This window comes from Mytilus galloprovincialis, chromosome 3 (assembly GCF_965363235.1).
Source record: "Mytilus galloprovincialis chromosome 3, xbMytGall1.hap1.1, whole genome shotgun sequence".
Classification (NCBI taxonomy): Eukaryota; Metazoa; Mollusca; class Bivalvia; order Mytilida; family Mytilidae; genus Mytilus; species Mytilus galloprovincialis.
In genome coordinates, this window is record NC_134840.1 from 64,402,678 (window position 1) to 64,418,838 (window position 16,161).

Consider the following 16,161-nt stretch of genomic DNA (forward strand, 5'->3'; position numbering starts at 1 on the left):
TGATTGCTGGAATGAAGCAAAAAGGTCAGAATACAAACATGTATTTTTAATACACTATCGATCATGTCAGTTTCGTATGTTTGTTTAAAGTATTTTTAGAAAAAAAATCATAAAAATGTTCTATTGTATAATTTACTTTTATTATTAAAATTCGTTTTAAAAAAACCACACGATCTTATTTTAAAAGTTGCATGGCTATCACTTATTTTTCGTTGGTTAATAGCTACACCAAAAGTCGTCGATGCGCTTTAAATCGCGTTATTAGATGGTTAACGAACAAGACTTAAATGAGATATTTTCACTCCCGGCATGCATCAAAGACTTAAACTACGTCACATAAGTCAGGAAGTTTCAAAAAATAAAATTAATAATTCCCAATTTTCTTCTTTATTAGATTTCATATCAAAATAAAACTTGGTGAATATGTTTTTTATGGTATTATGAACATAATAAGATGAAAAGTGAAAAATCGCGAATTATCCCTTTAAGGATGTTTTTTTACTCCAAGAGTTATATAATGGAATTTAATGCGACTGTCGTAGAGGTTTAGGTAGCTTTGAAACCAGGAATAATCAAGCATTTTGTACATAATTAAATACCTGTACCAAGTCAGGAATATGACTTGTAATCCGTTCGTTTCGTGTGTCTGAGTTTAGTGTCTTTTGCCTTTCGATTAGGGACAATTTGAAATTCCCATTGGAGTTCACTAGACAGTATTTGAGTGATTTTATTTTTTATTCTAGCTCATTAGAGCCTCTAGTTCAGACACAAAAAAGGATAATTATCTTAAAGCGTCATTAAAATCAAGATTAGCAGTAAGATGAGCAGCAGTAACTGATGTAGTAACAAAGTCTCTTCCAGCAGATTTTAAGAAATTGAATGAGTTTTTCTAAATATTCAGTAGTAATATCACCATTATTCTCCTCTAATCATAGTCTGTTAAATGGCACTTTCCAAAAAGAAAAAAAAGAATAATTTGCAGAGTGTTATTCATCTTTGTTTCAAATAAAGACATACTTGACATGAATAAAGTTTTATCCTGTCAAGTACTAAGACACGTTTTCAGATAAAAATTCATTGCATTTAAACTAAACAACCACACTGGGAGTTATCAAATCAAATGTTTACCTAGATTTTTTTCTGTAACCTCAAGTTTTCAAATTCTTTTATAGAAACACCAAATAAGAAAAGAATGGCGCTTAGAAACACCTAAGATATTTTCATAATTTTTATAATCCTGGTACCTTTGATAACTATTTACACCACTGGGTCGATGCCACTGCTGGTGGACGTTTCGTCCCCGAGGGTATCACCAGCCCAGTAGTCAACATTTCGGTGTTGACATGAATATCAATAATGTGGTCATTTTTATAAATTTCCTATTTTCAAAACTTAAATTTTTTTCGAAAAACTAAGGATTTTCTTATCCCATGCATAGATTACCATAGCCGTATTTGGCACAACTTTTTTAAATTTTGGATCCTCAATGCTCTTCAACTTTGTACTTGTTTGGCTTTATAAATATTTTGATATGAGCGTCACTGATGAGTCTTATGTAGACGAAACGCGCATCTGGCGTACTAAATTATAATCCTGGTACCTCTGATAACTATATTCATGACTCAGGAATTTTTTTTGCAATGGAGTTCAGGGTTAATTTCCTTCAATTTCAAATCCAATGAAATGTTTTTGTCCCTTTACATGAAAGAAAATGGATGTGACGTAATAGAATTTATGATTTGGATGTATTATACCTTTGATAAAATAACTTGTTGATAAATGATTAACTTTTTATATTTTAGAGTCATCGATATCAAATAATTATTTGAAACAAAGGAAGATATATAGAAAGTGAGAACTATTTATGAGTTACATTGGTGCTGACAGCATAATGACCGAGAGTGCACTCAATTCAGCAGCAGCTATGGATATTGCTAATCCCGAAAATATAGAACTAAACAAAAGTTATAATGGTTCATCTGAAAAATGTCAACTTGGCATTGGGCAGCAAGAAAATTTTGACCAATTTAATACAGGTATAACTACAGTCCATAGTTTACCTTTCGAATCTCATAAGATTTTGGTTCAAAATGAAAATATAATGGCGGTTTCTTCCACTGTTAATGAAGAACCTATCAAAATCGATAGTTCAAAGAATAACAGGATGTCGAATGGGAAATTGTACAGTTTTGAAGGTGGAAATTTAAGAAGTCCTATAAATCCTTCTTGTGGTAAAATTCACAAAAAAAAATCAAACAAGGAAAATGTGAACAATGTTAACATTTCACCACTAGCTGAACTCAAACACTTTCCAACCCAACCAGTAAAAGCTAAACAAAATATTCATCAAGAAAAAGGTATAACCGAACTCATTAATGCCCTTTATGGAAAACGTGAAGGAGATTCTGTTGATAAAGAAGACAAGCTAAAATCTAGTATTTCCTTTTCAAAAATAAAGGTTAAAGAAGATATTGTAGATAAAAAGGATGTGAAACAATCAAATATTTTCGAAAATGTTTATGATGGTGTTTACAAGGGAGAAGACACGAAAAAGCCTGATTTAAATTCTTGTATGAAAGTTCAAACTTCTGATGAGAAACCTAATTATGTTTCGCTTACACACTGTAAGAAAGACATCTTAACAAAGGTTGAGGTTGAGGTCACTGAAGCTAAGATACCTACCAGTTGTACTGACTCCAAAGATAACAAGTTTGTTAAAGATGATTTAGACAAATCCGATGTAATCGCATCACTTCAGGACGTAAATAGGTGTGATTTCTGTGGATTGGAAATTACTGATAATATTAAGTTCAAATCTCACATGAGATTGCACTTACGAAAGAAATCGTTTCCTTGTGACGCATGCGATAAAAAATTTAAAACTTTAGATTATTTAAAGACCCACAAGAGATTTCATACTGGTCATAACCTGAGCAGCTGCGATGTTTGTGGTAAAGATTTCATTTGTAAGAAAGATTTACTTAGACACATGAGAATACATAATGGGGAACAACCATACGTTTGCAGTATATGCTCTGAAAGTTTTAGCTCTCCACAAAGCTTGAATATTCACATGAGATCTCACACAGGAGAGAAACCGTATAGCTGCAATATTTGTCCTAAAAGATTTACAAATCATGGCGACATGAGAAGACATAAGAGAAAACATGATGGCAAAGTCGAAAAGACGCACAACTGTACAATATGTAGTCAAAGCTTCAAATCTATGAATGGATTAGAAATTCACAACATGAAGCATACCGGGGACCTCCCTCACTCATGTGAGGTTTGTGGGAAAGGCTTTAGAGGTTTCGGAAACTTATCGCTTCATATGAAAATACATACTGGAGAAAAACCGTATAATTGCAAAATATGTGGTAAAAGTTTCGTACAGAGTACACACTTGAGAAGTCATATTAGACAGCATAACCAAAGTCCATACTGTTGCACATTATGTAGAAAAATGTTCAAATTGTCGAGTGATTTGGCAACACATATGAAAATACATACTGATGAAAAACCATACATTTGTGTAATATGTAGTGAGAGTTTTGGAGACAAACATGAACTAAAAAAACATATACGTGTTCATAAAGAAAGATCGAAGCCGAAACAATTTACGTGTCGTATTTGTAATAGAACATTAAGTTGTGGAAGCCTGACAACCCATATGAGAGTACACACTAATGAAAAACCCTTCATTTGTAAAATTTGTGGGAAAGGATTTAAACAGGGTAGTAATCTTAAAACTCATCTGAAAATGCATACCGGCGAAAAATCACATAAGTGCGATATATGTGGCGAGAGTTTTCGATTTCCAAGCATTCTTTTGAACCATGTTCGAGTTCATACAGGTGAAACACCTTACGTTTGTACTACTTGTGGCAAAGGATTTACCACAAACTCTAGTTTGAGTTCTCATCTTATGATACATACAGACATAAAGCCTTTCAAGTGTGACATTTGTGGTAATACCTTCAGACGGAGTAATCATTATGATAGTCACATGAGAACACATACTGGCGAAAAACCGTTTAAATGTGTAGAATGTGGTAAAAGTTTTAGCGAGAACAGTGCACTCAAAGGGCACATGAGAACACATACAGGTGAATTGCCTTATGAATGTGAAATATGTAATAAAAAGTTTGCCTATCTTAGCAATTTACAAAGGCATGTGAAAACACACTCTGGTGAAAAGCCAAGATGTTGTACTACCTGCGGGAAAAGGTTTGGAGATAATGCCCAATTGAAAACGCATATGAGAACACATAGTAAAGAGATGTTAAGCTGCGAAACATGTGGTAAAGAATTAAAGGACAAACGTTCAGTGAAAAGACATATCTTAATGCATTCTGGAAAAACGCCTTACGAGTGCGATGTATGCAGCAAAACGTTCTTCACAGGAAAAGAATTGAATCAACACCTTAAAACACACACAGGTGAAAAACCCTACAGTTGTCCTTATTGCATCGGACGTGACTACCTTTCAAAACAACGCTTTAATGATCATATGAGAAAACATGACATTAAGAATGATCTGTCATAAAAAGGTCTGACTCAATGGTTTTCTTTTTCATAAAAAGTTAGCTTATTTTTGAAAACATATTCTGATCCTGAAATTGTTTTATGTACAGTTATGAATGAACACTTGTAGTACACATAATTTCGATATTAGTATTACGAGTTTATTTTAAAACATCAACTCTAAAAGGATATGTACTACTGTACATGTATTTAGGTTGCACAAAATCTGACTGAACTATCTGTGACAGAATTTAAGGGGATACAACTCAAATGTAACGTCTTGTTTTGTAAATTGAACATGAAAACCAATAGGCACCAGGAATAGTTGATAATATATAAACATTCAAAATGACACTGCTTTGCAAACCACGAGCGCTTTATACAAATACTATTTATTATCCTCATGGTTCTAAAGGTGTCTATCATGTACATTCATGTTATTTAATTTTTATAAAATTATAAAAAAAAGGCAACACTTCTCGAGCTGCTTTCCTCACAGTTTTTATTTGGATTCAAATTTTTGATCTTCGTGAATATAATTATCAATTTCCCAAACATGTTTTCTACATTTGGTTTGCATTTCGAGTGATTTTTCATTTTCCGAAAATGTTTTATTGGGATAATGCTCTGTGTTCATCTTAATATGCAGATAATGTTACTAACGATTTTGTCAATCGCCATTTGAACACAGTTTTCGAACTAAAATTTGTAGTTTAGTTTTTTCCCAATGATGAGTTATATTGTTATGTAAGTGTGTCCGTCTGACGTGTTGTGTCTGACATTGACTAATACATGGACACTTGAAAATGTTAAGTTTATATTTCACTGTTGTAAAAGTTTTTATTCACATACAAATAGTTATTTCCATTAAAGTCGGCAATTTCAGCGTGTTTTTAAACAATCCAAACCTTAAACGAAACCAAGTTTCGGTCTTAAAATTGTATTTTCATGGAATAATGTTTGATTATTTGATTTGATTATTAAGTTTGTTATCGGTTTAATTTTGTTTTAAGTTTGTTTCATTAGTTTTTTTAATTGATTCATTAAAATAATTTGTTTTCGCTTTTTAAAGTTTATTGCCATAGGTACCACATTAATGTGAAAAGGAGTTTCACACGCTGCTAGTTTAAGAGTTTCTATCAAATTGATATTACATTGTCTATGAATGAACGTACCATAGATACCAAGATTTAAAAAAAAATATCGTCAGGGCAGACCCACGGTTCGCCTAAACTGGACCCCTGCTGTGTTCACTTATCGCTACACTGACAACAGGTATGGCCTTAATCCCGTGGTCAGAATTCTGACCACGGGATTTAATAATGCGACGAGACTAGTACATTATGTGCTATGGTGGTTATGTATTCTTCTGATAAAAAAAATAAAAATAAATTAGCACATTTATCCCTGCTGAGTTCTTAAGGGAATGAAAGATACCGGCTCAGTTTGTCAAGAAGATGTTAACACGCTCGTTGGTCATTTATCTGCGCTACCACCATAGAGTTAATTAACAGATACTTGTTTATTTTGCGGCATCGCAGTATTAACATTTGAGGTCAATTTCCTATCACTTTTGTTGGCCAATTTGATTAGCGAATCGTTGAATTTGTAAGACTCGTCCAATTAATGACAAGGTGACAATAGCTCCAACCCGTTCCTTCGGTGCGAAGCTATAGATAGAACGGTAGACCAGTTTACGGTTCGTCTAGAAAAGACTCATCAGTGTCGGTCTAATCGGCACTTTGTGTCTTACCTTTTTTTGTGTTTATTGTTGTCACTCTGCTCTTGCCAGGTTTAACCTTTTGGTTCCTATTAAACACTACTGGATTTACCTTCATTTGGAGGACCAACAAAATGAAAGTTGATGAGGCATTCCGCTCTGTGATAAGAGAGGAAAGGAAGACACTAAATGTTATTATAAAAAATATAACTAATGTCATCTGTGAAATATACACTAGGTCCTAGAGAGATAGAACAATGATAATCGAATGCACAACACACGCAGACGCATGTAAGACCAAGGCTTAATCATGTCTCTTCTGGACAACCCAAAATCAAAAGAGATTTATGTCAATTATGCCTCGAAAAATACCAACCGTATATTTAGTACAAGCATGTTATTTATTTAATTGATATTTTTACATGGATATGTATTCAAATAATACAGTAAAACTATTTCCTTTATATAAAAGTGACAGTTCCAAGCACTAGTTTGATTTCTGATGGCGACGTGGATAACTGGCAGTTAATTAACATATGACAGACCTAGTGTAAATCAAAAGAATGCTACAACATGGTTTCTAAAAAACAACAACATATTACGGTAGTTATAGACGAAAAAACAAAGGCCAAATGTGTTGAAGACGAAACAATGAAATAACACCAATGATAACAATGTACTGCACTAGATATGTATTTGATGTTCGTCAAAGATGTGTGCGAGGTGACAATGCTTGAAAGTAAAAAAAACCTTCGTTAACTTTGAAAAGCTGGTTAAACAAGAACAACAAACGAACCAAACCTTGACCTCGAATTTGAACTTTGCAAAAGGGAGATATGTTTTTAATCCAAAATGATTACAGAAATTTTAAGTCAAAATTAGAAAACAAAATCTGAATGTTTCTTTAAAACTTAGAATCAAGTTAATGTGAAGAGGAAGAGAAGAGAAGATCACAATATTTAATTTGAAAGGCTTTTATCAAAGAAACTAAAGAATATAAGATTATTAAACGCTCATCCATTTACAAATTTAGGTATTAATAGCTTTGATAGTAAACATTGATTATTGAGATATCATTCAACGGATCGGCCAGTCCCGGAATTTTGCGTTTCACTTGTCAATCAACGAGAAGATAAATTGATTCGTTTAATTTTTCTTTAAAAAAAACAGTAATCAACAAATTCCTCAATAAAAGATAAGACAAAACATTGATTGACAATATGTGGTAACGACAATAAAAGTAACTTTATCATTAAGTTTATATCGCGCTTCTCTTCATCTAATAGAGAGGACATCAATATTTACAATAGTTAATTATTTACGTGATTTTATCCATGTTTTCTGTTAAATTTTAACATTATAAAAAAGTTACGAAACGCGCGTCTGGCGTACTAAATTACAATTCTGCTACCTTTGATAACTAATTACGAAGGCAAAAATGTGTCTAAATGCAATGTTGAATAATCAGAAAAGAGACATCCATTCAACCATGCATTTGATAATCGCCCATTCTATATGTGGTTGACCGTTATGGAATAACCGTTTCACAAATGATATCGGATATGTTACTTACGTCGTAACTACAATCCCTTTCCCTTTCATGAATATGACCTACCGAATTAAACTATTACCGGATTTGTTTTTACATAAGCAACACGACGGGTGCCACATGTGGAGCAGGATCTGCTTACCCTTCCGGAGCACCTGAGATCACCCCTAGTTTTTGGTGGGGTTCTTTAGTTTTCTATGTTGTGTCATATGTACTATAATTATTGTTTGTCTGTTTGTTGTTTTTTTTTTTGCCGTGGCGTTGTCAGTTTGTTTTCGATTTATGAGTTTCACTGTACCTCTGGTATCTTTCGTCCCTCTTTTTGAATAGTTTCAATCGTGACAAGATTCATATAAAAACATAATTGACAACATATGCCATCAAAACCGTTTCAAAAATGGTTATTAAACCTTTGCCTGCTGGTTGTGATTTATTTCCCCGAGGGTACCACCAGCCCAGTAGTCATTACTTCTGTGTTGACTTGAGTTCTCATTGATATGTTCATAATAATAAATTAACTGTTGACACAACTTTGAATTTTTAAATACTAAGGCTTTTCTACCTCAGGAATAGATTACCTTAGATTTGGCAAAACTTTTAGGAATTTTTGGTCCTCAATGCTATTCAACTTCGTAATTTATTTGGCCTTTTAAACATTAGTCTTTTGTAGACGAAACGCGCGTATGGCGTAAGTGTAAAATTTTAGTTCTGGTATCTATGTTGAATTTATTTGTTATTCACTCTGAATATGATAGTAACGTCACCATGATTCGGGGTTTTGAAAGCGCAGAATTTACCTATTGTAAAATTATTTATTCGTTTAAAAAATGCACCGATTCCTTGTAATAAATAACTTAATTCTGTACAGATATTTTCTGAGCATAGTACACAGTTTTCATATTGTGTATGATGATACAGTATGAAATATACTTTGAAATATAACCTGCTAAATTTTTCAACAGGTTGGGTTCAGTATTATTGTTATTATTTTTAGACATTTTATTGTTTTGCTTGTGATGTAGATTTAAGTGTTCTACTTATACTGTTTTTTTTTACTTTTTAAAGATCGAATTAAATATGGAGCGATGAGATATCAGAAAATGTATTTAACTCATCCGCATGCGCCTGTCGAAAGTCAGGGACCTCATCAGTGATTATCTTATGTCATGTTTAGTTTTTCTTGATATTATCCAATATTTTTTGTCATTGAAATTATGACAGAAATAGAGGATATTCCAGCAATTCAACTTTAAAAAAACAGAAGATAATAAATCCATGTTGGAATAGCAGGAACAATGACTCATATAAACTTTTAAGTTGGATTAGGTTGTAAAATATCAGGTTGATTTATTGCAGCCAATTGTCATAAAATACGTTTGGTTTTAATTCAATTTGATATTTGATAAACTGTTTTAAATTTGTTTTTTTTTTAATATAATCCTATCCTGTTGTCTCATTACCCTTTACTCCTATACGAATTGGTTGAACTGAACCTATTCAAATCTCCCAAAAATGAAACTTCTGAACAACAAAATAAGTTGCCTTGAATAAATATATTTGAACAAAATAGAATGAAATTCAAAACAGTGTGGCTGTGGCCATTGATTGACACATTAAATTCATCCATTGACTGGGACAATTTACGTGAACGTTTGTCTGTAACGACCACTGTTCACGACGTACCTACGATAGACATTTAAACTGTGGGGTCACCAAAGGTTTCTTAACGCCTTTAATTATAAAATAATTCGAAAAATTAATCAGGAATAACCTTTATGTTTTGATTTATGTAATTGATATAAATCAAAACATCGTGTTATTTTTGATTAATTTTTCGAATTACTTTATTAAGGTGTTGAGAACCTTTGGTGACCCCATAGTTTAAGTGTCTTTAAAAAGTACATAGTGAGCAGTGGTCGTTACATACAAACGTTCACCTAAATTGTCCCAGTCAATGGATGAATTTAATGTGTCAATCAATGGCCACAGCCACACTGTTTTGAATTTCATTCTATGAATAAGGTTACTGTGCGCGATATCGCTCCTTTTGGGATTCAATCGAATTCCTCAGTTTTTGTTTGTGTCTTGAAAATCATTTATGAGATCTGAACATCAATTAACTAGTGATGCCTTAATTTTCTCTGCACATCAATGAATATGTCACAAAGATCAGTCCACTGGAAACAAGGCTGATATACAGCATCTGCTTACATTGATGATAACCAAACAATAATATACAATGACGGCATAGATAATCGTTGGGGCAATTTTATCTACATAATTCGTATCAAATGTGATGAAAAGCATCCCCCTATGACATTTCAATCAAATCAATATATCAGTATAATTTTGGAAGGAACTCTATGGTTTGTGTCCCAGCGACATTGCTTATCATATCAAAACATCAATTAAATTCAAGCAATTTTTGCACTTTTTATGTTTCTTAAACACTGAATTTGATAACCAAAACAATGTTTGTACGACAAATTTCTACCAAACGTATCTTGAAATTATAATCTGTTTTAAAGTAATAATGTTTCCCGAATTGTTGAGACTTAAAAGTTATAAATTAAACTTGTTCATTGCTTCATGTAAATGCTGCCAAATGAATAATTAAAAAATATTTTCTGAACCTATGATGAAAGAAAAACACACAATTCAGTTTATTTATCAATAAAAGCGCCGCGAAGAGAAGACCATAAACTATGTAATGACAAAATACATTTATTGCAGTTTCAATATTTTTTCGGATCTGTAAAAAGACAGCTGCCAACATCCCTTTTGAAAGTCAAGAGTTGTTAAAATGTCAGAATTTGTCTTGAGTCTTAATAATTGTATAGTTTAAAGTTGATGCATATATGAATACCATGAAGCTGACGATGTAAAGTGCTATTGGAGTATATATTTAGGAATTATGTAATGTCAAGGATTTACAATTTAAATTGATGAAAAATGCCCACATTGGTGCAGATTTGAAAAATGAATTATTATTACTCCGAAATTTGTCTCTCTTGTAAATTCGCATGTTATCTATAGAATTATCCACCAACGTTTTAATTTAAGATTAAAGGTTTACATTTATGTTACCCAAAGACTCATAGCAAACTGTATTCCTTGTAAACACATCTTGCAATAACACAACCAGAGAACAAAACATATCAATCAGATTTTGTGCTCTGGTCGTCTGGATAATTTGTTTACTTTAATAAAAGCAATTTATATCACTTTTATGACTGCTTTATTAACACCTAGAAGTTGTCAGTTGAACAAAATCAAGACAAGCAATAATGACCACATCCTGCACTGATCGCTGTTATCAAGTATTGCAACAGAAATTAATTATAGATGACAATGGAAGGAAAGGTTTATTTGAACGAGAAAGGAGAATATATAACACTTTTTTGTACATTTTTGGGAATCATATGGCTCATACGACAGTATGATAGGTACGGAAAAAACAGACGAAATGAGAAGAGTTTTGAAATACAAAACTTTAGATCAGGTCAACAGTAAAGATTTAATGTTCTTTTAGGGTAAAAAAAATTGGGAAAAAACAAGCAATAATTTGATGAAAATACGGATTTTCTGTCCATGCCATGCTAGGAACCGACAGCATGAAACAATGATGAACTGTTCTAACTTCACACATAATATGCATTCATACGGGTGATGTCTAAAAACTCACTTTTATGTAAAAAAATCCAGGTTTAAATAAACATGTTAAAAGGGATACATTCAATCGTGTATGCTTTAGGCAAGACAAAATTATACTATACATTTAAAATATGGGCAAGAATTTGATTGTTTGAATTTATTTTAGATTGTTTCACTTAAAAGCAAGTTGCACATTTAAGCAACACGTTCCCGAAGTAAAAAAAGTATAGTCATTTTTCTGTCATAAGCAGTATTTAAACAGGATATAATTTATCAAGCAAGCATTGTGAAAAGTATTGTAATTATACGCTAATCATGTTCAATTGATAACCATATCACGTACAGGCCACGGTAATTAAGTATTAGCCTTTTGTAACTGATTAATTTTGATGACAATAAAAGAACAACATTGTACAAATGTATTATATTTATAACAGTATTGACAATAATGCAAGAAAACTTAGTAAGATATTTTTGTTATAAAACACTAGAAAACACCCGCAAAATCTCGGGCATATTCAGCTTATGAACTGTTGTAGGATAATTTTTGTAAAATATATTATGTATGGAGAGTTTCATAAAAGGTTTCAAAAGCCCTCTCCGATATTTGTTTCCTTTCTGTTAAATTCAATTATTTTTCGTGTTTCTGGCCTCAGACCACAATTATTCTTTTCCTTTGCTGCAATGCATCTTGTGGTAAAAGTCAAATTAAATTAAAAATTTGCGCCGCTTCAAATATGAAATAAATGTAACTGCTTATATATAGACCATTATTAGTCTAATTAAATATGCTTCTAGGACAGCCCATTAGTGCTTTTTCTTTTGAGCGCCTTATTAACATGCCAATGGTAGGATATGAATCTTGTATAAATAACTAAAACCAACTAAGGCTAATTTGAGGGGTGGTAGGAGGGGTCCTGATCCCGAAACCCCGGGCTTAAAAACATGAAATCCCGAGATGCAGAATTTAGAGAGATTAATAACCAGAGATTCCGCAATCGAAAAATTGTAAGGTTCAATCCCCAAATCCCGAGCTTAAAAACACACGATTCCGACGTCCCGAAAAAGGTCCTGCCTCCCTCTGATCTCTACCTACTTTCATTTTTCCCAAATTACTACTTTGACTTTCAACAATAAATTTTTATGCTTTATGAGCATTGTGTTCTCTAGTCTGTGCATCCGTGCGTTCGTTCGTCCGTCTGTCCCGCTTCAAGTTAAAGTTTTTGGTCGAGGTAGTTTTTGATTAAGTTGAAGTCCAATCAACTCGAAACTTGGTAATATATAGTGCCGATGTGGCATCCCTATACTATGGATACATTCTTGTTTCCACATGTTTTACTTATTTTAATATATACTAGAACACACCCGCGAAATCGTCGGCATTCAGAGCGTAATTGAAAGTATGTAAAGTGTTGTTGGAAGAATTTTGTAAAATATTGAATGACTAGAGAATTTCAGGAAAAGTATTAAAAGTCATAGGTTCTTGGGGACAGGAAAATGTTTTTTTTTTTATCCCTCCTCCTTTATTTCCAAAATTCCCAATTTTTGGTTGTCTATTAATTTCAATATTTAGTATGATATGAACATTCAATTAATGAGCCTGTAATCAAGTGGTTGCCGTTTGTTTATGTATTACATATTTGTTTTTCGTTCATTTTTTTGTACATAAATAAGGCCAGTAGTTTTCTCGTTTGAATATGTTTTATATTGTCATTTCGGGGCCTTTTATAGCCGACAATGCGGTATGGGCTTTGCTAGTTGTTGAAGGCCGTACGGTGACCTTTAGTTTGCAAATTTCTGTGTCATTTTGGTCTTTTGTGGAGAGTTGTCTCAACATGGCAATCATACCACATCTTCTTTTTTTTGTAATCAATTTTTTTTTTTTTAAATTTAATGACTTGAGAATTACCGAAAATGTATCAAAATTTCACATGAATAATTTTAGCACTTATTTGTATGATCCTGTATATTATGAATATTCATTACTATATAAATAAAGTTTACTAATCGATCGGAGGTCACTGATATATCATACAGACCCTTTCTATTTAATAAACTCTGTGACCGCCGTGGATAGTAAACCTGAAAATGATAGCAGATAGAATTCACAAAATACACTTTATTCGTAGTATATTTTATGTTCAAAGTATACAGAAAAAACGCAAACCGGAAGTCTAATCTGACTTACAATTTCGTCCAATGACGGAAACAATATCCGGATGCCTTTTTTTCTCGTTTTTCTCCCAAAATAACTCAATCTGAATAATCATATGAATGGATGACAAATGCGACTATGCACTGTACCTATAGGACACAGCGACACACAAAATGAAGTCTTCTCGTTTAATAGTATAGATGCAACTGGTATGACCCCTTAAATAGTAAAATTTCAAAGAAAAGAGTAGACAGAATACAGAGAGTCTCTATATATTAAAAAATAATAATCGTAGTTTACATGTAGATAAACGCGAAAAATAATTGTCCTCTCTAAGGAGGTATAATAGTTGTGGTTCTTGCGATCTAAACATGATATGGAGAACGCTCTGATTGGCTTATTTATTTTTCATTTTTGTTATCTATCATACGATTGGTTGTACTTGTGCATGTTTCAAACCGGAAGTCTTATCTATGACTAAAAGTTAGGCTGATGACGGAATAAATATCCGGACTCCGTTTTTGTCGTTTTTCTCCAAAAATAACTCAATCTGAATGGTCATAAGAGTGGATGACAAATGCGACTACACATGTAACCTATATAACACAGAGGCATGATGATTAATTTATCGTGGAAGGAAGAGAAGCGACACACAAAATGAGGTCTTCTCGTTTAAAAGTATAGATTTGAATAATTTAGGTGTTGCTGTTAACGGATAATGCAGTACAGGAAGTTAGGAATGTTGGAGATTTATTTATGTATTCTATATCAGCAAAACAACTAGTAGTTAATATCATTCAAATGAAAAAAAGGAAAGTAGTTTAAGGATTTGAATGGGATGAAAGGGTCTTGAAAATCTAAAATACCTCAAGGAAATCTTAAACCGGGGAGTAATTGGGGTTAGGTGGTTCATACTGAATTATAGCAAAGGTAAAATTAATCTAAGAAATGCGCGCATGACGAACTACCTTTTGTTGGGTTAGTTTTCATCATACATTTCTTACCAATTTACCAGATTTCCAAATTATTTCAGATTCAAATAATTTCTAGTCTTTCTAAGGTGTACATCTATCAGTAGAGTAGAGGGATATGGTTAAGTTCAAAACATGGTCTATAAGTTATGTTCCAATTCTAGAATTTAGTAGCTTCGATTAATGTAAAATGATGTATTTTTCACAATAAATGTAATTAAAAACATTCATAAATTTATAGCAAAATGATTAGCTTTAATAGTGCTTCGATTAATACAACTATTAATGTTGTTGTTTCTCGGTTCAGATGGGGATTGCATAATTGTCGTGTCGTCAAAATGTGAGACACACATTTAAAATCAATTCATTTGTTATAATAAAGTAAAATAATAACATTTCATTCCAAACAAGTATATCTATAAAGTATAACCAGACAATGCCTCTATTTTCTGTAAATTTTATATTGTGAATTGTTCAGTTCATATATTTAGGGATCTATGTGTGTTTGATTCTGTTGATTTTCCCTTATACTCTCAGTGGTTTATCCTGTTATGTAACTTCCTTGTGGTGATCATGCAATAAGAGAGCCTTATTGAAAATTGGTGTAATCCAAAAGAGTTACTCTCTCTAAATAAAGATATTATTATTATTATTATTATGCACTGTCATCTCTTGATTCATTTATTTGAATCTATGCATGTTGCACCAATAATTTTTATGTCTCGCTCTAACCTGTCTGCATGTTTACCTAACTTTTTTTAAGGGTTTAGTCACTTCTCATTACTCTGTAACATTTCCCCTGTTGCCTAGCGTAGGGAGAGTGTCAAGCTCTTTTCACGTCTAGAACCCTAGAAGCAACTCTTTGATGGGTCTGTAGGTGTCTTTTTCCAAGGCTTAATTTCTATCCCTTTATAATTCACCATAATTTTCCGGGGGTAGTACATAGTTCCCGGACATCATCCAGGTCGATACCCTATTTAAGGACCTATCTACTGTATGAATTGTTATTTAATTGTCTTGAACATACATGCAAAAAATGAAAATGTCTACTGAAAAAACAGGTGTTAAGCAACAATACCTTTTTTTATTACGTTGTATTGGAAAAAAGGATTATTATCATTAATTAAATATGCCATGTTATATTGTTCATATCACTTTTATTAAAACAAGTAGCTTTGTTGTCGTTAGATTCCCGTTTAATATATGTTAACTATCACATATACCTATTTTATGATTATTAATAGGCGATATCTTATAGACAAAAAACCCAACATTATTAGATAGTGACAAACTAGTTCAGATATGTAAAATGGATAAGTTTTGTGCGTCCGAATGTAGTATCCATTTGTTCGCAACACAATGGTTAAACACGCAATGCAAAATTATTTATCAAAATTAGAGACTATGACACACCTAAGGATTTTCCTATCCCATGCATAGGTTTTGAGTCCTTAATGCTCTTCAACTTTTTGTACTTGATAGGCTTTCTAACTATTTTGATCTGAGCGTCACTGATGATACTTATGTAGACGAAACGCGCGTCTGGCGTATTAAATTATAAGTCTAGTACCTTTGATAACAATTTACA

The 16,161-nt window shown here is 32.5% G+C and overlaps 1 protein-coding gene across 2 annotated transcripts in view; it reads left to right on the forward strand.

Annotated features, from left to right (window-relative positions):
* The window catches only part of LOC143068629 (uncharacterized), a 32,218-nt gene extending 26,629 nt beyond the window's left edge, over nt 1–5,589 (forward strand). For both annotated transcript variants that reach the window (XM_076242842.1, XM_076242843.1), the window contains one exon: nt 1,803–5,589. In XM_076242842.1, coding sequence (XP_076098957.1) covers nt 1,865–4,546 — 2,682 coding nt within the window. In that variant the 5' untranslated portion in view covers nt 1,803–1,864 and the 3' untranslated portion in view covers nt 4,547–5,589. The remainder of the gene's footprint in view (nt 1–1,802) is intronic.
* The last annotated feature ends 10,572 nt before the right edge of the window (nt 5,590–16,161 follow it).